Genomic DNA, 25412 nt, shown 5'->3' with positions numbered 1-25412 from the left:
GAGTTGCCAAACGTCAGCCTCGAAACCTTAATGACTTGGAGAAGATCTGCAAAGAGGAGTGGGACAAAATCCCTCCTGAGATGTGTGCAAACCTGGTGGCCAACTACAAGAAACGTCTGACCTCTGATTGCCAACAAGGGTTTTGCCACCAAGTACTAAGTCATGTTTTGCAGAGGGGGTCAAATACTTATTTCCCTCATTAAAATGCAAATCAATTGATAACATTTTAGACATGTTTTTTTGTGGATTATTTTGTTGTTATTCTGTCTCTCACTGTTCAAATAAACCTACCATTAAAATTATAGACGGATCATTTCTTTGTCAGTGGGCAAACGTACAAAATCAGCAGGGGATCAAATACTTTTTTCCCCTCACTGTATATGAATAAAGCATTGCTAAAGTGCCAAAATACTGCATTTTGACATTTCCCTCCGTCAACCCCGTGTCACTTCAAGGAAGATTTCAACCTACTTAATTTAAACGTTTGACCATTAATGTAAAGTCCAAGTTATTTTGTTGCTTCGACAGTCAATTTATGTAATGTGATTAGTGATTCATTTACAACTGTCCTTCATTTTAAGGTCAATCCTGTTACATTAACTGAATTATTATTTTTCAAAAGAAACATTGAACATCGGAATAGTTAAATCAGTGTAAAAGCAACCCCGTTACTTTATACTTTATTTGGCACTTAAGTCTTTAAAAAATTTTTTTTTTTAAATTAATATAAACAAAATAAAAAATAGTGTCAGATTTCTCAAACATCACTTGGTGGACCAACCCTAATATTGGGGTACAACTAATGACTACATCTCCTCCACATGCTATTTCCATATTCTCTTTGTTTTATGTTCTGGCCGATAACCCCTGGCTCTATGTAGGCAGAAATGTGAGCAAACTCTTCCATCACAGCGACTGAATAATAGCTGTTGGGTGTATGATGCATATGTCATATTCAATGTTCAGGCCAGGGAGTTAGTCTCTTAATGTCAATGGTTGAGTTTTCCAACAATGAATAGGCTTAAAGACAACAGAGCTCAACCTTTCATTTTATTTATAGTAAAAATACTTTTAGATACATACTGTACAGAACATGTTTTTATGGATCTTTACAAGAGTGCCTCCTTGAAGAAATGAGAAGAGGCAGAAGGTAAAGAATGTAATCAAACTAGGTAAAGAAAACATGATGTATTGGCAATAGGCAAGACCACATCTACATTTGAATAGAGTGTCTTAATAAAGAAGTTGCAACTGAATAATAGAGCTATCCACAATTTAATACTTATCAGGAATAGCTTCTAAAGCCACCCAACATACAACGTTCAGAAAGATGATCCAAACAAGCCCATTTCAGTCAAAATACACTGTCTGCATCATTGACAGTAGGCAAACATTCTCCAATCCAGGTCAAGTTCTGTTGGTGTTGTTCCATGAGAGTAAAATGAAAGGTAAACAGGTTGTAGCTTACTAAAAACTGAACAAGCAATGTCCACTAATGAACGCAAAACAAATCCTAACATGTTTGCATGCAATTCAAATGTAAAGTATGTATTCCCTTAAACTAACCTGTGTGTGGGCAGCAAAAACCCAAGGTTGAGATCCAGCACCATTCAAAATGTCAACCAAAGCCAAATTCATACTTGGAAAAAGACAGACATCCTTGAAGGCCTCATTTTGTAGACATACAACTACATCAATTGTGTGCTGACAATATTTGTAGTCCACATTTTACACTCACTAATGTGTGAAGTTCCTAAACAAAATACCAGTTTTCAGCATTTATCAAGAGCACCATGTTTGATCTGTTGCTGTGAAATCCAGTGGTGTTGGTCATTGATAGCACTATTGTGTGTGGCGTCTTGGTCGTTGGTCAAGTTTGTATAGTAGAAGGTGCAGTGGAGATGAACCTGAGGATATGGCTGCTTTAGCTCCACATAGACTGTGTTAGAGTGGAAGCCTCATGCAGCACCTTAGTCTTCAGCAGGCCACGTGGGAATTGATGCAGTATAGAACAGGATGTTTGAGTCAGCCAACACTGCCTTACCAATCCACAGTCAGAAGTAGCTTCATTCAGTTTCCCCATCTAAAACAGCCCTTCAGTTTCCCCATCTAAAACAGCCCTTCAGTTTCCCCATCTAAAACAGCCCTTCAGTTTCCCCATCTAAAACAGCCCTTCAGTTTCCCCATCTAAAACAGCCCTTCAGTTTCCCCATCTAAAACAGCCCTTCAGTTTCCCAATCTAAAAAAAAAATTCTACAAATAGCAGTGGCCATTCAGTATTCTAAAAAATAAAGGATAGTCCATATCAAAGGGTAAACTTTTGAAAGAGCTTTAATGAAATCAAAATGAAAAAATTATAACCTCAGTTGTTGTCGTGTCTGTACAAATATCGTTTTCCACTCATCAAGCCCACAGTGTAATATAAAACTATATCATATACAAATCTTCTATTTTTTTTCTCACTAATTCAATTTCTGTAGAAACATTTTGAAAGGTGGATCTCTCTTCTGGCTCTTCACTGACTCCTTCCATCAGCTTCTCCCAGGATGACTTGCTCCTGGGTGGTGGGGGGCATTGAACAGAATTCCAAACTGGCAATGCTCTGTTGGCGCTCTCAGTTCACTTCCCAAATCCCATCCTTCTTGCTGCCCAACTCTCTCTTATCTAACTGTACCTTATAGTCTTGTCTCAGTTGTTTATGACGGTTCATCCACATGGAGCGCTCTCTCCGGGAGTCTGGACGCGTCGTCCTAGTTTCTGTCCCAGACACCGACGGCTCCTCACTCATTCAGGGACAGGATGATGTCATCCTCAAGGTCAGAGTTATCAGAGCTGTCTGCTGGGTTGACAGAAAGACAGCAAATATACATTTAGAGATCTGGGGGATAAATGGGACAGAATACTGTACAAGTCACTGCTGTGGTGGTAGAAAAATGACAGAAAGCAGAAACGACATGTCTTCCCCAGACAGTGTGAGGGTCCATCTTTTTTCCCCCTTTCCTTTCATTCTGTCAATCCCTCAAGTGGAAGTGTCCTCACACAGCAGCAGAGTAACAGCTTTTCAAAAATAATCATATAAATGGCTACGTCATTACTAAAAAGTGTAAAGTAGCCTAGCCCTTATGACAACACGTTTAAGTTTACTGTTTCCAACAACTTCAACCTTGCCTGTCCTGCATCCCATGCTGTACCTATCAGTGAATGTCTGAAGGACAAACTGACAACTGTTACTCACTGTTATCCAGGGCAAGGTCCCCATCTTCCTCATCGTCATCAGAGTCATCATCATCATCATCATCCTCCTCCTCTCCATCCCCCTCCAGCAGGCGAGACACCTCATCGTCGGAGAGAGATAATTCATTGTTCCCGTCTTCCTCGTCTTCCTCATCCTCCCCGTTTTCGTTATCCAGCTCAGCGATCAGAGGGTCCGTGTCCATGTCATCATCAGAGTCATCATCATCGTCGTCGTCATCATCTTGATCGTCATCCTCCTGATAGGGACAAGTGTTCCAGAACAGCCATGTAAGGAACATGCTTCACAGATCTTACATCTCTATATTTAGGTTGTTCTGTCAGTGATTGGTGATTTGATTAATTATCTACCAACATAATAGAGCTGTGCTTTTTGAAGGAAGCGGGTTTGTTGTCTCTCTTTACCTGATCATCTTCATCCTCCTCCTCTTCAGCCAGTCTCTGGCGTCCCACCTCGTACAGTCTGCACACCGTGTCTGTGTTGACCGAGTCCTGGTTCTGGATGGGAGACCGCAGCAGTCAGAAACATACAACTGTTGTGTCAGAGGCAGTCTCCCAAAACTATTCTACCAGTGTGTAACATTGGATTCAAGCCCGTTCAGATTTATTGAGTTATATTACAGATGACAAAAGACCTACCTCAATCACAGCCAGGTAGCAGTCCTTGGTGTCTGTGCAGAGGTCAAAGATATTCCTCTTCACGTCAATGGTGGCTGGGGGGGGAAAGAGAGGGGGGTATATTTCATTGTCATGTAATAAATAAATAGTCACAATAGTTAAAACTTGACCATAGCTAAAGTAGTTAATACAGAAACAAGTTGTTTGGATGGAGTCTATTCGCTTACGGAACAAAATGAATTATATCGACTTCCACAGCAAGATGCTATAGACACCAAATACATCCAAGATTATTGCTTCCCAGTTGGTGGGTCAGGAATTGTTACAAGTGACTCATGGCTGGGTTGTTTAGGGTCGTACAGTATAAAACTGGATAGTCAATTCCTGATAAATGCAACGGCTTGAAACTCTGGTGATGGTGTGGGTCTTAGAGCCATCTCACCAATGGGTTTGTAGTCGGTGGCGTTGAACGTCCTGAAGGAGGAGCCAAAGGGAGTCTTCGTCTGCATCTCCATAATGTCATCATCATCATCTGCCTGGAGCATCGCTGCAAAAACAACCCAGCAGGGTTAGGTTCTCTACACACCACAACTGGAACACATACATAGTTGTGCTTCATATACAGAGAAAAAGCAAGAGAGGTGTATGGATGGATACAATTATTTTTTACAGGCAAAGGGTAACAGTTGCATCAGTACAAAGGAGCTGATCATAGACTACAGGAAAAGGCGGGCCAAGTGGAGCGGGTCGCGAGTTAAGTTCCTTGGTGTCCACATCACCAACCAACTATCATGGTCCAAACACACCAAGACAGTCGTGAAGAGGGCACGACAAAACCTTTCACCCCTCAGGAGAGTGAAAAGATTTGGCATGGGCCCCCAGATCCACAAAAAGTTCTACAGCTGTACCAGAGAGCATCCTGACCGGTTGCATCACCGCCTGGTATGGCAACTGCTCGGGATCTGACCGTTAAGGCGTTACAGAGGGTAGTGCGTACGACCCAGTACATCACTGAGGCCAAGCTTTCTGCAATCCAGGACCTATATAATAGGCGGTGTCAGAGAAAAGCTTATAAAATTGTCAGCAACTCCAGTCACCCAAGTAAGACTGTTTCTCTGCTACCGCACGCCAAGCGGTACTGGAACGCCAAGTCTAGGACCAAAAGGCTCCTTAACAGCTTCTACCCACAAGCCATAAGACTGCTGAACAATTAATAAAAATGGCCACCAGACCATTACATTAACCCCATTTGTTTGTACACTGTGGCTGCTCGCTGCTATTATCTATAGTCGCTTCACCCCTACCTCCATGTACAAATTACCTCAACTAACCTGTAACCCCTAGCACTGACTCGGTAACTCCTGTATATAGCCTTGTTATTCTTATGTTATTGTGTAACGTTTATTATAAATTTTTTATATTTTTTGTAAAAAAAACTTTTTTTAAAACTCTTCTTGAACTACACTGTTGTTTAAGGGCTTGTAAGTAAGCATTTCACGGTAAGGTCTACACTGTTGTTTAAGGGCTTGTAAGTAAGCATTTCACGGTAAGGTCTACACCTGTTGTTTAAGGGCTTGTAAGTAAGCATTTCACGGTAAGGTCTACACTGTTGTTTAAGGGCTTGTAAGTAAGCATTTCACGGTAAGGTCTACACTGTTGTTTAAGGGCTTGTAAGTAAGCATTTCACGGTAAGGTCTACACCTGTTGTTTAAGGGCTTGTAAGTAAGCATTTCACGGTAAGGTCTACACCTGTTGTTTAAGGGCTTGTAAGTAAGCATTTCACGGTAAGGTCTACACCTGTTGTTTAAGGGCTTGTAAGTAAGCATTTCACGGTAAGGTCTACACCTGTTGTTTAAGGGCTTGTAAGTAAGCATTTCACGGTAAGGTCTACACCTGTTGTTTAAGGGCTTGTAAGTAAGCATTTCACGGTAAGGTCTACACCTGTTGTTTAAGGGCTTGTAAGTAAGCATTTCACGGTAAGGTCTACACCTGTTGTTTAAGGGCTTGTAAGTAAGCATTTCACGGTAAGGTCTACACTGTTGTTTAAGGGCTTGTAAGTAAGCATTTCACGGTAAGGTCTACACCTGTTGTTTAAGGGCTTGTAAGTAAGCATTTCACGGTAAGGTCTACACCTGTTGTTTAAGGGCTTGTAAGTAAGCATTTCACGGTAAGGTCTACACCTGTTGTTTAAGGGCTTGTAAGTAAGCATTTCACGGTAAGGTCTACACCTGTTGGTTAAGGGCTTGTAAGGAAGCATTTCACGGTAAGGTCTACACCTGTTGGTTAAGGGCTTGTAAGGAAGCATTTCACGGTAAGGTCTACACCTGTTGTTTAAGGGCTTGTAAGTAAGCATTTCACGGTAAGGTCTACACCTGTTGGTTAAGGGCTTGTAAGTAAGCATTTCACGGTAAGGTCTACACCTGTTGTTTAAGGGCTTGTAAGTAAGCATTTCACGGTAAGGTCTACACCTGTTGTTTAAGGGCTTGTAAGGAAGCATTTCACGGTAAGGTCTACACTGTTGTTTAAGGGCTTGTAAGTAAGCATTTCACGGTAAGGTCTACACCTGTTGTTTAAGGGCTTGTAAGTAAGCATTTCACGGTAAGGTCTACACCTGTTGTTTAAGGGCTTGTAAGTAAGCATTTCACGGTAAGGTCTACACTGTTGTTTAAGGGCTTGTAAGGAAGCATTTCACGGTAAGGTCTACACTGTTGTTTAAGGGCTTGTAAGGAAGCATTTCACGGTAAGGTCTACACTGTTGTTTAAGGGCTTGTAAGTAAGCATTTCACGGTAAGGTCTACACCTGTTGTTTAAGGGCTTGTAAGTAAGCATTTCACGGTAAGGTCTACACTGTTGTTTAAGGGCTTGTAAGTAAGCATTTCACGGTAAGGTCTACACCTGTTGTTTAAGGGCTTGTAAGTAAGCATTTCACGGTAAGGTCTACACCTGTTGTTTAAGGGCTTGTAAGTAAGCATTTCACGGTAAGGTCTACACCTGTTGTTTAAGGGCTTGTAAGTAAGCATTTCACGGTAAGGTCTACACCTGTTGGTTAAGGGCTTGTAAGGAAGCATTTCACGGTAAGGTCTACACCTGTTGGTTAAGGGCTTGTAAGGAAGCATTTCACGGTAAGGTCTACACCTGTTGTTTAAGGGCTTGTAAGTAAGCATTTCACGGTAAGGTCTACACCTGTTGGTTAAGGGCTTGTAAGTAAGCATTTCACGGTAAGGTCTACACCTGTTGTTTAAGGGCTTGTAAGTAAGCATTTCACGGTAAGGTCTACACCTGTTGTTTAAGGGCTTGTAAGGAAGCATTTCACGGTAAGGTCTACACTGTTGTTTAAGGGCTTGTAAGTAAGCATTTCACGGTAAGGTCTACACCTGTTGTTTAAGGGCTTGTAAGTAAGCATTTCACGGTAAGGTCTACACTGTTGTTTAAGGGCTTGTAAGTAAGCATTTCACGGTAAGGTCTACACTGTTGTTTAAGGGCTTGTAAGGAAGCATTTCACGGTAAGGTCTACACTGTTGTTTAAGGGCTTGTAAGGAAGCATTTCACGGTAAGGTCTACACTGTTGTTTAAGGGCTTGTAAGTAAGCATTTCACGGTAAGGTCTACACTGTTGTTTAAGGGCTTGTAAGGAAGCATTTCACGGTAAGGTCTACACCTGTTGGTTAAGGGCTTGTAAGTAAGCATTTCACGGTAAGGTCTACACTGTTGTTTAAGGGCTTGTAAGTAAGCATTTCACGGTAAGGTCTACACCTGTTGTTTAAGGGCTTGTAAGTAAGCATTTCACGGTAAGGTCTACACTGTTGTTTAAGGGCTTGTAAGTAAGCATTTCACGGTAAGGTCTACACCTGTTGTTTAAGGGCTTGTAAGTAAGCATTTCACGGTAAGGTCTACACCTGTTGTTTAAGGGCTTGTAAGTAAGCATTTCACGGTAAGGTCTACACCTGTTGTTTAAGGGCTTGTAAGGAAGCATTTCACGGTAAGGTCTACACCTGTTGTTTAAGGGCTTGTAAGTAAGCATTTCACGGTAAGGTCTACACTGTTGTTTAAGGGCTTGTAAGTAAGCATTTCACGGTAAGGTCTACACCTGTTGTTTAAGGGCTTGTAAGTAAGCATTTCACGGTAAGGTCTACACCTGTTGTTTAAGGGCTTGTAAGTAAGCATTTCACGGTAAGGTCTACACCTGTTGTTTAAGGGCTTGTAAGTAAGCATTTCACGGTAAGGTCTACACCTGTTGGTTAAGGGCTTGTAAGTAAGCATTTCACGGTAAGGTCTACACTGTTGTTTAAGGGCTTGTAAGTAAGCATTTCACGGTAAGGTCTACACCTGTTGTTTAAGGGCTTGTAAGGAAGCATTTCACGGTAAGGTCTACACCTGTTGTTTAAGGGCTTGTAAGGAAGCATTTCACGGTAAGGTCTACACCTGTTGTTTAAGGGCTTGTAAGTAAGCATTTCACGGTAAGGTCTACACCTGTTGGTTAAGGGCTTGTAAGTAAGCATTTCACGGTAAGGTCTACACTGTTGAATTCGGTGCATGTGACAAAGTTTGATTCAATTTTTTATTTAGAAGGGAAAATGGGTGGCCAGATGAGATGGCCAGATCGATAGACATTGACCCATTATTTTGGCTACTAAATCAGTGTGGTGTGGGTGTGCAGAGCCTTCATGGTATCCACAAGGCTTTGGGTAACAGGATTGGGGTCAATTCCATTTCTATTGAGTCAAGTGAACTGGAATTCCAATGAAAGAAATGAAAAATCCTCCTTGAAAATGGATGGCAAGGTTAAATTCAGGTACCTGTAATGTGAGGATTCATCATGGCAAAATAACCGCACACATACTGGCTGAACAGAAGTGTGGGTGGATGAATAGATCGATAGTAAACTCAGCGAAAACAGAAACGTCCTCTCACTGTCAACTGCGTTCATTTTCAGCAAACTTAACATGTGTAAATATTTGTATGAACATAACAAGATTCAACAACAGACATAAACTGAACAAGTTCCACAGACATATGACTAACATAAATGGAATAATGTGACCCTAGATAAGGGGGTGGTCAAAATCAAAAGTAACTGTCAGTATCTGGTGTGGCCACCAGCTGCATTAGGTACTGCAGTGTATCTCCTCCTCATGGACTGCACCAGATTCGCCAGTTCTTGCAGTGAGATGTTACACCACTCTTCCACCAAGGCACCGGCAAGTTCCTGGACATTTCTGGGGGGGAAATGGCCCTAGCCCTCACCCTCCGATCCAACAGGTCTCAGACGTGCTCAATGGGATTGAGATCCGGGGTCTTCGCTGGCCATAGCAGAACACTGACATTCCTGACTTGCAGGAAATCACGCACAGAAAGAGCAGTATGGCTGGTGGCATTGTCATGCTGAAGGGTAATGTCAGGATGAGCCTGCAAGAAGGGTACCACGAGGAAGGAGGATGTCTTCCCTGTAACGCACAGCGTTGGGATAGCTTGTTGTCATTGCAGGCTAAGTCCAATGACGCGGTGACACACCGCCCCAGACCATGACAGACCCTCCACCTCCAAATCGATCCAGCTCCAGAGTACAGGCCTCGGTGTAACGCTCATTCCTTCGACGATAAAATAGAATCCGACAATCACCCCTGGAGAGACAAGACCGTGACTTGGCAGTGAAGAGCACTTTTGCCAGTCCTGTTTGGTCTAGCAACGCTGGGTTTATGCCCATAGGCAACGTTTTTGCCGGGGGGGGGGGGGGGTCTGGTGAGAACCTGCCTTACAACAGGCCGACAAGCCCTCAGTCCAGCATCTTTCATCCTATTGCGTTCCTGATGTAGCTCGGACAGTTGTTGTTGCCACCCTGTACCTGTCACGCAGGTGTGATGTTCAGATGTACCGAACCTGTGCAGGTGTTGTTACACGTAGTCTGCCACTGCGAGGAAGATCAGCTGTCCGTCCTGTCTCAGGTGTCTCTCAGTACGGACATTGCAATTTGTTGCCCTGTCCACATCTGCAGTCCTCATGCCTCCTTGCAGTCTGCCTAAGGCACGTTCACGCAGATGAGCAGGGACCCTGGGCATCTTTCTTTTGGTGCATCTTACTTTTGGAGTCAATAGAAAGGCTTCTTTAGTGCCCTAAGTTTTTGTAATTGTGACCTAAATTGCCTACCATCTGTAAGCTGTTAGTGCATGTTCATTAATTGTTTATGGTTCATTGAACAAGCATGGGAAACAGTTTTTAAACCCTTTACAATGAAGTTATTTGGATTTTTACGAATTATATTTGAAAGACATGGCCCTGAAAAAGGGACATTTTTTTGCTGAGTTCATGATAAGAGTGGTACTGCTGCTAGAGTGCCACTGCTGTGGGTGGATCCATCATGGCCTCACAGTGTCTCGGTCTACTGAGCTGTTAGAATGGTGTGGATGTGTAAACTTCAGTTAGTGCTAAATACTGCTGCTAGAATCCTGACTAGAACCCCAAAATTGTATCATATTACTCCAGTGCTAGCCTCCCTACACTGGCTTCCTGTCAAGGCAAGGGCTGATTTCAAGGTTTTACTGCTAACCTACAAAGCATTAATGGGCTTGCTCCTACCTATCTCTCAGATTTGGTCCTGCCATACATACCTACATGTACGCTATGGTCACAAGATGCAGGCCTCCTAATTGTCCCTAGAATTTCTAAGCAAACAGCCCTCCTGTCTCAGCCTCCAGTATTTATGCTGCAGTAGTTTGTGTCGGGGGGCTAATGTCAGTTTGTTATATCTGGAGTACTTCTCCTGTCTTATCTGGTGTCCTGTGTGAATTTAAGTATGCTCTCTCTAATTCTCTTTCTCTCTCAGAGGACCTGAGCCCTCGGACCATGCCTACAGGACTACCTGGCATGATGACTCCTTGCTTGTCCCCAGTCCACCTGGCCGTGCTGCTGCTTCATTTTCAACTGTTCTGCTTGTGGCTATGGAATCCTGACCTGTTCACCTGATGTTCTACCTGTCCCAGACCTATTATTTGACCATGCTGGTCTTTTATGAACATTTGAACATCTTGGCCATGTTCTGTTATAATCTCCACCCGGCACAGCCAGAAGAAGACTGGCCACCCCTCATAGCCTGGTTCCTCTCTAGGTTTCTTCATAGGTTTTGGCCTTTCTAGGGAGTTTTTCTTAGCCAACGTGGTTCAAGACCTGCATTGCTTGCTGTTTGGGGTTTTAGAATGGGTTTCTGTACAGCACTTTGAGATATCAGCTGATGTACGAAGGGCTATATAAATACATTTGATGTGGGTGGATCTATCATGGCCTCCCAGTGGCTGTAGATGTGAACCAGCTGGTTAGACTCCTCTGCTCGCTCAGGGCACAGCCTTCCGGCCATATGGTTCAGCAGGGCCGTGTGGCATCAAACACACACATCTACATGCACCTTTCACATGTCGTGAAAACACAACCCCACAAGCATTCACCTTTCAACACACATCTAAAAGTCTTAGCTCTTCACCATAAGGTGGAATTTGACCAGCCTTGCTACCACCTCACACTACTTCATTTCCCATAGTCCTTACCTCCGTAGATGACCGTGCCGTTGTTGTTGAAGACGATCCTACACTGGTCCAGAGCTGGCACTGTATGGAGGAGGTGAAAAGTCCGCAGGTCCCACTGACACAACCATTAAGGAATCACACTCACATTATCAATATAGCATATTGACTACTCAACCTAATACCTCTGGGATTGGGATGTACTCAACAGATGGCATGGGACAGTCCCATCTTGACATTAGATCACTTATCAGACAAACGGATGCAGGCTCAGTACCGCCAATTAACTCTACAAATATGACTATAACTATTGTACAGTCTGAGTGGGATACAATCTCAGTGTTGACGATGACCTCCAGGCCATTGGGGTGGAACACTCCACTGATGTTCATGTTGAACTTGTCAAACTTGTGGATGGCACGAGCCGAGCGCACGTCCCACAGTACACCGTCGTTCAGCACCAGGTCGTCAGTGGGGTTAAAGGTCGCACAGTTCCTCTTGTAGTTATTGGCCAGGTCCGGGTAGTTGAGGGTCAGGGTTTTCTGCCCCGTCTGGATGTCATAGATCTGAGACCCAAAGATCAGGTGATCAGGACAAAAAAAACAAAGCTTGTGTACCCGGTCATTCAGTTTAACCTTTAGATGTTTATAAAGAAAACTTACGTGGGCTATGTGTTCCTTTGTGCCAATAACTCGGTCTTGTGAGAGTTTGCTGAACTCCACATAATGATCATCTAAGAAGGAATGCCTGGAAAGAAGAATAAATAGAGATAAATAGAAAATATTCCTTACAACCTCTGACTTCAGGCCATATAGAATAACCCATTTAGGTTAAGTAATGATGCACCAATGTTGCTTTGGTTAAACTGAGGGCAGAAGGAGGCCCCACTACACTGTGTATTGTATGAAGTGAACATTCCAGCCCTAAGTGATGGGGATAAAAAATAGAAAGTAACATATTGCAACACTATTTTGGACGATATTATATTGATACTTTGACTCCAAGTATAATTTTTTATTTGTAATTTGTTAGCTAGTGCTAGAGAGCTGTACCTGCGCTAACCCTCCGGTATTTTTCATCCTATAGCTTGTTCGCCATCTTTTTAAATAGTGAGACGTGTTTTCAGTTATTTTATTTCCATGATTGATCATAACTAATTTCCTCATGTTCTCTCGTCTCTCTGCAGTAGACATATAGTGAGCAGTGTTCCAAACATCAATCACAATAAAAATTACAGTATTGAATAGTGAGAGTCACAATACATATCGAAAAACACCTAAGTATTGTGATAGTATTGTATTGCAAGGTCCCTGGCAATTCCCAGGACTAAGGCAGTTCAGTTAGTGTGTTTAACGAATGTGTCAGTCTCTTTCAGCAGTTCCATGCTCTGCTGGCACTGAGCAGCTGGACCATTGGGCAGGGAGCACCATAAACACACAACCAATAGAATTAACCATAGAAATGGAATGAGTAAAGAAGTCATCCCCATTTGAAGAAATAACCAACTGTATTGATCTGACAAGGTCAGTCTCCTGTGTCACACTTACTTCATGATGAACACTGACTTCATGCCCCACAGTGCAGACAGAGGATAACTCCATGACGCCGACGTCAACAACAGAGAGCCATCCTGTTGACAAAAAAGACAAAAGTTTCACAAAAAAACTAATGTATTAGATATCCACAAGACATGTAGATTTTTAAAATGTCCCCACTGACCCGTGATGGCTCTAGGTGTGTGATGGCAGAGCTGTGGCAGCTGTAGCTCGCCTCCTCCTGGCCTGTGAACACATTGTAGAGTTTGAGCTGGCCCGTACACGTCCCCAGCATCAGGAACCGCTCACGGGCAGAGAAGGCACAACACATGAACCCACTCTCATCCTCATCTGCCTCCCTGAACACAGACATGGGACGAAACCTGGGGGGAAAGGGGAACATGTTACCCAGAGAAACCTGGGGGGAAAGGGGAACATGTTACCCAGAGAAACCTGGGGGGAAAGGGGAACATGTTACCCAGAGAAACCTGGGGGGAAAGGGGAACATGTTACCCAGAGAAACCTGGGGGGAAAGGGGAACATGTTACCCAGAGAAACCTGGGGGGAAAGGGGAACATGTTACCCAGAGAAACCTGGGGGGAAAGGGGAACATGTTACCCAGAGAAACCTGGGGGGAAAGGGGAACATGTTACCCAGAGAAACCTGGGGGGAAAGGGGAACATGTTACCCAGAGAAGTCCATCTAAAAACCCAATTAAAAGGACTTTGAGTCCCCAGTGTATTAGGAACCAAACATACCTGCTAAAGATGAGATGTCTGTCGAAGCAGCCCCCGTCCACCCCTCCATACTTGGGGTAGACGACCCTGCGTGTGTTTCGGGAGGTGAAGTTGGTTGGGGCCTGGCGCCTCTGCTTGGGTTCGGGGCACTGGTGGGGGGTGAAAAGGGAGAAAGGGGGGCAGGTGGTGACAGGGTTCTTGCAGCGTGCGTGCTGCTCCCTCAGGTACTCTGTGATAATGCTGTCCAGGGCGGGGGGAGAGGGCAGGTGTCTGTCCAGCTGTTTCTTCATGGCTGGACTCTGGCTGAAGGCACCATAATCTGACTTCTGCCTCAGCACCCGCGGCTTCTTACAGCTGGCAGGCACGGGGCATGGCGACGGGCGCTCTCGCGTGAACACGATCCGACCAATTAGGGGAGAGCCGTTGCTTTGGTGAGTGGTCAACAGGGGAGTGGCGGCCGGAGGGAGTGCGAGGAGTTGCGATGTCGAGGGACGGGGCTGAACTGACAACGGCATGGACGGATGAGAGCCGTGGCTCGCCAACCGCGCTGCAACCCCATTGGCCAGCCGAGGGGTCCGGGGGAGGGCAGGGGCAGGAGAGGCAGGAGGAGGGGGAACAACGACAGGAAGTAAAGCTGAGGAAGATGGGTGGGGGAGGATGGCCATGGGGAGGTCGGCCTCCTTGGTGAGTGTGGTGGCCGTGTCATGCAGGCCTTTGGCCACCAGGTGGTTCCGGATCAACAGCAGTAGCTCCTTCTCAGGGAAGGAGATCCTGGACTGGGCCACCACATTAGCCCTCTGCAGCCAGGCCAGGGACACATCCGTCCCTATCATGAGGGGTTTACCAGACACTCGCTTGATGAGCTCTGCCGCAAACTTGCAGAATTTGACATGTTCGCTGCGTTTGTCTTGGAGCACAGGCTCCTTCATAAGCTGCTGGATGTGTCCGCTGCTGAAGAGAGGCAGCTTGCTGATAATCTGTCTGACTGAGCTGGAGCGGGACAGACCCACCAGGGCCTTACAGGCCAGGGCCCGGATTTGATCCGCATCTGTGATGGGCATCTTCACCGTCAGCAGGGACAGGAGCACCTACAGGGAGATGGCAGAAGAACTAGCTATGGTTACGAGTGCATAATAACAGTATTGAGAAATCATAAAAGTAACCCAAACCATTAATGAATAGACAAATCAGAGACCAGTAGCGCCCAACAACATACCAGCGTAATATCTATCAATAGACAGTTCCGAAGTGAATCTTCTCTCACCTTGATGCCGTTGTTAGACTGAACCACGTTCCACATCTTGCTGAGCACGCTCTCGCTGCTCTTGGTAGTCTGGGGCAGGCGTCTACGAGGTGTGCCCGAGATGAACTTGCCGATGCTGGACATGCGTTTGTCCGGAGCACACACACAGTTGATGACCACCTGCAGAGCAGACTTCTGGATCTCGGCGTCGTTCACAAACACCTCTCCCTCCGCCACCAACAGGACTACACTCATACCTGAGGAACAACTGAACATTAAGATTAAACCCCAAAGCAAACAGTCCTGGTCTGCTGGATAGATAAGGAGGTGTCAATAGAACGCCATGGCAGGACAGGTAACGTACCCACGGTGGAGACTGCATTACCCCCCTCCCCATCTGGCACAGCCACAGACTCAGCCATCAGCAGCTGGGTCTTCGGGATCACCGTCAAGATGCTCAGTATGTCCAGGGCATAACGCACTGTGTCACTCCTAGGGGACAACACGGAGGGAAACAGTCACACAGTATTACTTGGGTATTCACTTATATTGTGAAAAGATAAACAAGTGTTCTCCATAATGAATAGAGATGTATTTGAATATAGAGCAGAGTATTTTAATTATGGATACCCATAAGGCACTGGTTAGTTTTGCAGCAGCTACTCTTCCTGGGGTCCAGCAATATTGAAGTTGCACTATGCAGAAATCACTCTGACATTTCCTGGTTGCTAAAACTATAACAGTTAGTCTAATTTCAGTTTATGTGACAAAATAAGCTAGTGTAGTGTAGAGAATCATCGTACCGTCTAAACCACTGAAATACATTTTCCATAACCATAAATATTATTTCAGCTGTTTGAAACTGGTATAAAACCGAAAGAAAAAAAAGAAAAAAGGGAAGCATGGAAATAGTGCACATGAACAGATCTACCGCTTCTTAGACTTGCTTTCAAGTAGAATGAGATCTATACCTTCGGTTAGGTCGCCCAAAAAGATACATATTGCCACTAAGGCAAATTAAATACAATATTAGCTAATTATTATATTCTCACCAAAACATTTGTAGCATCCGAACAGTTTGGCCTACAAAACTATTATGTTTATGGAAAGATGAGACTCTCACGAACACGATGATGTTCTCCGTTTTGCTCTACAACCCCCAACAAGCGTCTTGGCAGTCATCTGAAGTCGGCACAGCCGATCTGCCAACTTCCCACAAGGGAATCTGTACTTGCAATAGAGAAGAAAGGTTGCATTTCTTTTCTGTCCTTACCTGCCATAGTAGGTCCTCCAGTCACAAGCAATGGAGATGAGCTGCAGCAGCAGCTGAACACAGGACAGCTTGTGGAAAACCTCAGCTGGCTCCCAGTACAATCTGACTGGGCCGTACTCGATCAGGAACTCCATCATCTCCACCACCTGCTCATGAGTGTAGCTGCACGCCTGGGGAACAGAAGGACAATGAGGCACCTCTGAAGGAAAAACATCACCAAGGTATATCTGTGATGATGGGTTCCAGGGGGTTGGGGTCAATTCAGAAAGGGAACTTTATAAATCCCTATAGAAAGAAATTGGCAATTTAGAGCAAACAATCACTTCAATCTCCCAACTCAGATGGGACGGCCTGTTCCGCCTACCTTGTAGTAGGGCTGAGGGTGAATGGGAGCGCCCCCCTCAGTCCGCTGCAGGGATTGCTTGACCTGCTCCACCTTGATGGCCAGATGGGCCTCGAAGAACCTGCGCAGGGCCATGCAGGTGTGCTTGGCTGTCTGCCTGCTGGAGAAGATCTGGTCATCACTCAGCAGGGCCGCCTGGTCTTCAGGGTTTAAGATCTCCAGCGTACTTATCTGGAGACAGTAGAATTATACACAATAAGCAGCAGTGTAATACACACTGCAACAGTGAGCATGTTCAAAGAACTGATCGAGAGACAGAAATACCAAAACAGTATTTTTTACAAATATTAGAAAACCCTGTCCTAGTGACAGCTAGAGGAAACAGAAGCAAGAATAAACCAGACAGGCCCTCCTACCAGGTTGACGAGGCGTCGGAGGCCGTCCTGCCTATCGAAGAGCTCCAGCACGGCTCGGTAGGAGAAGGAAATGGAGAAGAACATGGTGGCGTGGCAGCAGCCCGAGGCGTGGGAACACTCCAACAGCCACAGAGTGTAGCTCACCACGTCAGACAGGATGGAGTGAGGCAGCATACACACCTAAGGGGAACAGAAACACATGAAGTGAACACACAATTTGTATGGACTTAAATTGACTTTAATGTAAATCTGTGTTACACCATAAAGATCAACTGTTCCTGTGGTCTGTGTGTGTGTGTTGGTCCCCTACCCTCTCCATGGCATCCTGGTTGTAGGCCAGGTAGTAGAGGCACAGAGACACCCCTGTGGCGGCCATGGAAGGCTTGGGGATCTCCAGAAGCTTCTGAACTCCTCCATGGGCCACAAACTGGGCTGCAAACTTCTTATGCAGGAGCAGGGAGGCCAGGTACTACAGGTAGAGAACGGGAATCCTAGGATAAAGCTTGGATGCACTTCTTTAAACAATTGAGACGCATTCTAAGTCAGTTACTGCTAGGGCTGTGGGAGTCACTAAATTTCATCAGCCAGTGACTGTCAAGCAAATAACACGGTAATTGACAGTTAATTAACAAACATTCAGCATCTCCTGGCTTCCACACATCTACAGTTGAAGTTGGAAGTTTACATACACGTTAGCCAAATACATTTAAAAACTCACGTTTCACAACTCCTGACATTTAATCCTAGTAAAAATTCCCTGTCTTGGGTCAGTTAGGATCTCCACTTTATTTTAAGAATGTGAAATGTCAGAATAATAGCTGAGGATTTATTTAAGCTTTTATTTATTTCATCACATTCCCAGTGGGTCAAAAGTTTGCATACACTCAATTAGTATTTGGTAGCATCGTCTTTAAATTGTTTAACTTGGGTCAAACTTGGGTAGCCTTCCACAAGCTTCCCACAATAAGTTGGGTGAATTTTGGCCCAGTCCTCCTGACAGAGCTGGTGTAACTGAGTCAGGTTTGTAGGCCTCCTTGCTCGCACACGCTTTTTCAGTCCTACCCACAAATTTCCTATAGGATTGAGGTCAGGGCTTTGTGATGGCCATACCAATGCCATGACTTTGTTGTCCTTAAGCCATTTTGCCACAACTTTGGAAGTATGCTTGGGGTCATTGTCCATTTGGAAGACCCATTTGCGACCAAGTTTTAAACTTCCTGACTGATGGCTTGAGATGTTGCTTCAATATATTTCCTAACTCATGATGCCATCTATTTTGTGAAGTGTACCAGTCCCTCCAGCAGCAAATCACCCCCACAACATGATGCTGCCACCCCTGTGCGTCACGGTTGGAATGGTGTTCTTCGGCTTGCAAGGCTCCTTCTTTTTCCTCCAAGCATAACAATGGTCATTATGGCCAAAAGCTTATATTTTTGTTTCATCAGACCAGAGGACATCTCTCTCAAAAGTACGATCTTTGTCCCCATGTGCATTTGCAAACCGTTGTCTGGCTTTTTTTAATGGTGGTTTTGGAGCTGTTCTTCCTTGCTGAGCAGCCTTTCTGGTTATGTTGATATAGGACTCGTTTTACTGTGGATAAAGATACTTTTGTACCCGTTTCCTCCAGCATCTTCACAAGGTTATTTTCTGTTGTTCTGCACTTTTTGCACCAAAGTACGTTCATCTCTAGGAGACAGAAGGCGTCTCCTTCCTGAGCGGTATGACGGCAGTGTGGTCCCATGGTATTTATACTTGCATACTACTGTTTGTACAGATGAACGTGGTACTTTCAGGCGTTTGGACATTGCTCCCAAGGATGAACCAGACTTGTGGAGGCCGACATTTTTTTTCCTGAGGTCTTGGCTGATTTATTTTGATTATACCATGACGCCAAGCAAAGAGGCGCTGAGTTTGAAGGTAGGCCATGAAATACATCCACAGGTAGACCTCCAATTGACTCAAATGATGTCAATTAGCCTATCAGAAGGTTCTGAAGCCATGACACCATTTTCTGGAATTTCCCAAGCTGTTTAAAGGACACAGTCAACTTAGTGCATGTAAACCTTCTGACCCACTGGAATTGTGATGCAGTGAATTATAAGTGAAATAATCGGTCTGTAAACAATTGTTGGAAAAATTACTTGTGTCATGCACCAAGTAGATGTCCTAACCAACTTGCCAAAACTATAGTTTGTTAACAAGAAATTTGTGGAGTGGTTGAATAACGAGTTTTAATGACTCCAACCTAAGTGTATGTAAACTTCTGACTTCAACTGTACATCTACATTTTAGAAAGCCTAATAAATCCATGTAATACAGCCTACATCTTCAAAATAAATTATTTATTTATTTTAGACAGGTCTAAAGAAACATGATATGAAGAAAATGTAGTCTATTTCAGAAGAACAGAATAGCATACTCTGAGTTGTCCTTATGCTAGGTCGTGATCTGGCTATGCCAAATGCCTGTGGGCTAAACTAGCTCATTTAGCAGACAAGATTTGCTTAGAATTCCATGGCATTATTTTATAGTATGAAGAACACAATTGAACAAAGCTGAATAAAACAGAAATATTTCCCCAAACAATGTGTGCGCACATGCAGCTGTTCTGTGTTGAGCGGTTAACAAATAAATAAGTACTCCTTTCTGCGTAGTTTACAGTTATTAATCTAACTTTAGTTCTACAAACATTGGGCTATATGTTTTGATTTTTAATTGATTTTAAGGCTGCATGATGCAACTAATGAGGATTTGAAAAAAGTTGCTTGAAAAGGCATTCGCTCTGCTTTGTTTTTTTTTGTACAGGCTGTACAATATTCATTAGTCTCTCATTTACAATTTGACAAGAACTTGATAATGCCTCGAATTTCATGGTGGCATTCCCTTTCTGGCTGTAATTCACCCTAAAAAAATCCATGCCTTCTCCCTGAGAGCTGCGCACTCTCCATCCCGTGATCGGGTCTTTCTCAGACTACAAGCGAAGACCGACACATCCTGGACACGCCTGCCAATGTCCTTCTCCAATTCTGAGGTGCATATTGAAGATTTAAAGGAACGGTCGACATGTACTTTTCGTCAGCCAACAAGATGAGTAGGCATAACAAACAGCAAAAGCAATCTATCCCACATAGCACAAAAGTCGACCTGTTCTATTGTGTGCGAGAAATAAATATTCCAAAGTCTGTGACAGTTGTGGGACGCAATAGATCCCAAATTAAAACAACCACTAGCATCAATGTTTAAAAATGGGCTAGGTTACATGAGGTGTGCGACTATGTGATTCGAAAAAGTCGCCAAAAAAAAGGCTGTTTCTTATGCTGGGCATCATTCACAAGTGATAATATATACATTCACAACCCATCAGACTATTCATGATTTCTTCATGCCTTTACATATACTAAAAAATATCCAAAATCAGTCAAAAGTTTGTAGACACCTATTCATTCAAGGGTTTTTCTTTATTTTTACATTGTAAAATAATAGAAGACATCAAAACTATGAAAACATGGAATCATGTAGTAGCCAAAAAAAACATAAATCAAAATATGTTTTACATATTTGAGATAATTCAAAGTAGTCACCTTTTGCCTTGATGACAGCTTTGCACACTCTTGGCATTCTCTCAACCAGCTTCACCTGTAATGCTTTTCCAAATGTGTTGAAGGAGTACCCACATATGCTGAGCACTTGTTGTCTGCTTATCCTTCACTATGCTGTCCAATTCATCCCAAACCATCTCAATTTGGTTGAGGTGATTGTGGAGGCCACAAAGGCACAGCGGTTGGAACCAAAAATCTCAAATTTGGACTCATCAGACCAAAGGACAGATTTCCAATGGTCTAAAGTCCATTGCTCGTGTTTCTTGGCCCAAGCAAGTCTCTTCTTCTTATTGGTGCCCATTAGTAGTGGTTTCTTTGTAGCAATTAGACCATGAAGGCCTGATTTCCCGCAGTCTCCTCTGAAAAGTTGATGTTGAGATATGTCTGTTATTTGAACTCTGTGAAGCATTTATTTGGGCTGCAATCTGAGGTGCAGTTAACTCTAATGAACATATCCTCTGCAGCAAAGGTAACTCTGGGTCTTCCTTTCCTGTGGCAGTCCTGAGAGCCAGTTTTATCATAGCGCTTGAAGGCTTTTGTGATTGCACAATTTTCCAGACTGACTGGCCTTCATGTCTTAAAGTAATGATGGACTTTCATTTTGCTTATTTGAGTAGTTCTTGCCATATTAAGAACTTGTTCCTTTACCAAATAGGGCTATCTTCTGTATACCACCCCTACCATGTCACAACACAACTGAAATTCCACAAATTAACAAGGCACACCGGTTAATTGAAATGCATTCCAGGTGACTACCTCATGAAGCTGGTTGAGAGAATGCCAAGAGAGTGCAAAGCTGTCAAGGCAAAGGGTGGCTACTTTGAAGAATCTCAAATATATTTTGATTTGTTTAACACTTTTGGCTACTTCATGATTTCATGTGTTATTTCATAGTTTTGATGTCTTCACTATTATTCTATAATGTAAAATTAGTAAAAGATAAAGAAAAACCCTGGAATGAGTAGGTGTGTCCAAACTTTTGACTGGTACTGTGTGAGTGAAATTTATTTTGATTTAGAATGGACCATTATCATGCAACTGTCTCGAAAAATGGGCAGACGAAAAACAACATGTTATCTATGCACTTAAATAGAGAATGGAGGATGCTTTTCCAGTGATTCATTTTCATGCCAGCCAGCTAAGGCTATACTCCTGTTGTATGGTTGAGCAATGTGCTTAATATTAGGAATGTTGAGAAATACATATAGTTGGCCTAGCCTATAGAAAGCGGATGTGATCCTCCTCTTTTCTCATTCAATTGCATACCCTATAGAAATGTTGTGCAACATTAGCCCATGGGCTCTCATGAAGTGTTTGATTCGATTTTCAGTGATTAGAGGGACAATATAGTGCCGAATACCAGGCAGTTAGCAAGTTTGGTAGGCTACTAATGACCAGCAGCATCTGAGCTTGGAGAAGCCTAATTAGCGTGACTAAACGGTCACGTGGAAATCGGCTGCCTTCCTGACTCGTGACCGCCCGTAATACGTTCACCGCAACAGCCCTAGTTGTAGTAAGGTTACCTTGAGAGCCTCAAAGGTGAGCTGTACATCGTTGGTCTGCTTCAGGTCCATGTAATGGATGAGCAGCTCACAGGCTCCCATCTGCATGAAGACAGCCAACAGCTGAAAGACAGAAAATAATACAGAGAAATGAAACATTTATGCAGAGTACTACTCGTCTGTCTAGCAATCTACAGTGATTTATGGCATAATGTCTTCAACGAGTACAGTACTAGCTCTTATAATAGAGTTTGACAAGACTGACATCTGCTGGTAGGTTTATGTAGCAGACACTAACCTCCTGGTACTCCCCCAGAGGGGTGAGGTACTGTAGGATGAGCCTCTGCTCCATCTCCGGGGTCAGAGGGTAAAGGTGATAGTTGTTCCCAATCACCCAGGGGCTCATCTCAGACCAGCTGCTGTTGGACAGCTCGCTGAAGTTCCTCTCCGGCTCCGGCAGGGAGAAGTTCAGCTTCTGTTTCACCTTCCGTCCATTCTCTCTCTCCGCCCTCCTCTTGAGGTGACTGCTGCCCTCCGCCCTGCCATCTGGGAAGTCCCGGTGGGACAGAGACTGCGGGGCAGACACAGGTTTCATCAGGCCTTTAATGGACGAGCTGGTGCAGCTGCTGATCTTGTGGGAAGAGTTGTCAGACTCATTGCTGGGGAAGGGGCTATCCTCTATGTCCTCCTCTGGTCCCTTCTCTGTTCTGTTATTCCCTGGGGGGAAGGGGTTCTCCTCTCGGTCCTCCTCTGGTCCCTTCTCCACCCTCTCTGTGCCGTTATTCCCAGAGGAGAACGGGGTGTCCTCGAAGCCTCCATCAACAGTCTCCTCATCCAGAGGAAGGAGAGGTTCCCCCAGGGCCTTCCTGGGACTGGGCCGTTTAAACTCCTTCCTGTTCTCAGTGTCCTTGGCCTGCAGCTCACGTAGCCGCTGCAGCATTAGAGGCACCTGAGAGAGCGAGAGAGATGCATCTAGCGTCATTCAGAGATACGGATGGACACCATGGCGCCCACATGTGGCAACACAAGGTCAAATTAAATTGAACCCACATTGCAGTATTTATACAAGATCTTATGTTCATGTTGTTAAACCTTCTCAGAGGCTTAATAAAAACACCTCATAATAGGGTTTGGGCACTGACCAGGACTGAGTTCTCCTCCCTGTAGTTGGCAGCGATGTCCTGGTTCTCCATGGCTCCAGCCAGCAGGCCCGTAGCATAGATCATCAGGGGTTGCTCAGCCTCCTGGGCCCATTTAAACAGCCTCTCCACTATGCCCTCCTGTCACAAACACAACATTATGATTATTGAATAGGTTGCATATTCTAGCTAACTAAATCTATAAACATGTTTAAGTGCATCTCCACAGAAGCAGGTTGTAGCATACCTTCTCCTGAAAGACCACAGCGGTCTCCAACCCAGGCATGATGTTCTGCAGCAAGCGACAGGCTGCCGTGTTAAGGGTGAGCTCTCTGCTGGTCATCACATAGCTATTCACCAGCTGGGAAAAGACAGGAGTTGAAATAACATGCACTCACCAGATCATCAATTTACAAATAATACTAAATAAGTATAATTGTTTTCCATTCTTACCGCATTCATGAAGTCATCATCTTTGAACAGGATCTTAAGCAGATGACCCAAGACGCATTCTGGATCAGCTCTCCCTAAGTGACAAAAGGTGGGGAGAATTAAAAATGTACAAAATGTCAACAACTATCACTTTTGCTAGCTAGAGTTAATTATATAGCTATGACTACACACAGCAGAAATAAAACATCTTACCAGGGTGCCTGTCATCAAAAGGATCAGGATCAGCTTTGTGATATTCTTCAGTCTCCCTCTCCACCAGCTCTGAGATCCTGAGAGGAAAATAAAAACCCATGATATATTCAAAATAGACAACATATTCCTAAATGTCCAGAGGCTTTAAAACAAACAAACATCCATCCATCCCTTCAAGTAATGTGATCTGAATAAAGTAAGTGCATTTTTGTTGTTGTTGTTGAAACGTCCCATAATATCCACTGGTGTTACAAAATATGATCCTCCTTTATTACACAGGCACTCACTTGGTGAGGATGTTAACCAGGTCTGGTGTGCTAGCCTGCTGCTCCCCCTCCCACTTCTCCAACCAATGCTCCAGCAGAGCGGTCAGCTCTGCCTTGGAATCCACGCTGGCAGATGCCGACGCCATGGTATGGCCTAATACACAGAAAACACATGATGAAAGAATGTGCAAAACACTGGATTGGTGCAAGCAAGATGGAAGCATTGAATGTTCACAGAAAAGTGGTAGGAAAATCAATCTAGCCCGTATCAACATTTACAATGACAGGCAACTGACGGATAGTGATAGTCACTAACACTAGCTTAATTATTTGGCCTACTCCTGAAATAAAATATATTTAATGCATGATCGATCTATGCACACAAACCACGACTTCCTCTCCAGTTGCAACCAGTGACTCAAAGGGGACCTTTATTTGGGCTTCAGTTCAGAACAGATCCAGTCAGACAGCTGCATAGGTCCCTAGAGACTCCAACGGTCAACAGGTGATTTGGTCATGATGCTAGAAACCATCCAATAGCATTAGCTATCTAACGTTACTGTGTAGTAGCTACTAGTTAGCCTATTTCTAACGTCAGCTTGCTACCGTTACTGTCTCCGGAATATATAGCTAAACGTTAGCTAGCTACTGTACAGGATGACAAGCAACACCGTCATCGGTACGTCGATAGCTAACTTATTTCTTAGATAAACTCTGCAGGTGTGAAATACCCCGTTTAGCTAAATGTACCAGCTAGATAGCTAGCTACGGATATTCGCTATATAGAGTTACAACGTTGGAAAATCTGTTTAAGCGAAGTTACACTTAGTTCAGTGTTCAGAAACTGCTGTTTGCATTGATTGTGCACACGAGCTAGCTACAAGACCGCCCAGAGTAGACAGTTATTAATGTGCGAGACAGCATTGTTGGCTAACTAACGCTATGTAGCTAGCTAGCTAGCGAACACATTATTAGCATGTTATGCGAATGCGTACCTTGATATTCTCAATTTTCCCTCGCTTTTCTTATTCCTTCCACAAAAAAATACTTTTTAAAATCCCGACATACACTTGCTAGCTAGACCTGTATTGTTAAAAACAATACAAACTGCAGCTTCGCACAGCACCTTATCACTTGTTTTAGCACAGCCTTGTTCGGGGTTTATTATGGCGAACACGTTCTACACGGTTGTCACGAGTTACCACAGCCACAAAGTCAAAATGGGATATATCGTAAAAATACATACTTTCTTTTGTTGCTTTTTGGTCTTAATTTAATTTAAGGGTTATACATAAGGTTTGTAGTGTGGTTAAGTTTAGGTTTAAAGTCAGATT

General features: G+C 44.0%; 1 protein-coding gene across 3 annotated transcripts; it reads right to left on the bottom strand.

Moving 5' to 3' along the window:
- Positions 1 to 1037: 1037 nt before the first annotated feature.
- On the bottom strand, positions 1038 to 25401 carry LOC109868948 (DDB1- and CUL4-associated factor 1). Of its 3 annotated transcripts, XM_020458722.2 has the most exons (26): positions 25074 to 25401; positions 24466 to 24600; positions 24100 to 24232; positions 23813 to 23889; positions 23621 to 23694; positions 23415 to 23528; positions 23171 to 23308; positions 22327 to 22977; positions 22050 to 22151; positions 17238 to 17396; positions 16928 to 17107; positions 16533 to 16742; positions 16169 to 16338; positions 15260 to 15387; positions 14917 to 15152; positions 13674 to 14740; positions 13100 to 13298; positions 12928 to 13010; positions 12043 to 12127; positions 11713 to 11946; positions 11405 to 11498; positions 4313 to 4417; positions 3892 to 3965; positions 3658 to 3750; positions 3236 to 3491; positions 1038 to 2839 (listed from the first exon to the last, which is right to left on the bottom strand). In XM_020458722.2, the coding sequence occupies exons 3-26, from the start codon at positions 24222 to 24224 to the stop codon at positions 2781 to 2783; spliced, it is 4713 nt and encodes a 1570-aa protein (XP_020314311.1). In that variant the 5' UTR covers positions 24225 to 24232; positions 24466 to 24600; positions 25074 to 25401; the 3' UTR covers positions 1038 to 2780. The 3 variants fall into 3 exon arrangements, with proteins under 3 accessions (XP_020314311.1, XP_020314310.1, XP_020314313.1); XM_020458721.2 differs by lacking the exon at positions 24466 to 24600; XM_020458724.2 differs by lacking the exon at positions 24466 to 24600 and having other exon boundaries at positions 1038 to 2836; positions 25074 to 25400.
- Between the last annotated feature and the right edge of the window lie 11 nt (positions 25402 to 25412).

This window comes from Oncorhynchus kisutch, linkage group LG24 (assembly GCF_002021735.2).
Source record: "Oncorhynchus kisutch isolate 150728-3 linkage group LG24, Okis_V2, whole genome shotgun sequence".
Lineage (NCBI taxonomy): Eukaryota > Metazoa > Chordata > Actinopteri > Salmoniformes > Salmonidae > Oncorhynchus > Oncorhynchus kisutch.
The sequence above is the reverse complement of the archived record's forward strand: the minus strand, read 5'-3'. Positions and strand labels throughout refer to the sequence as shown.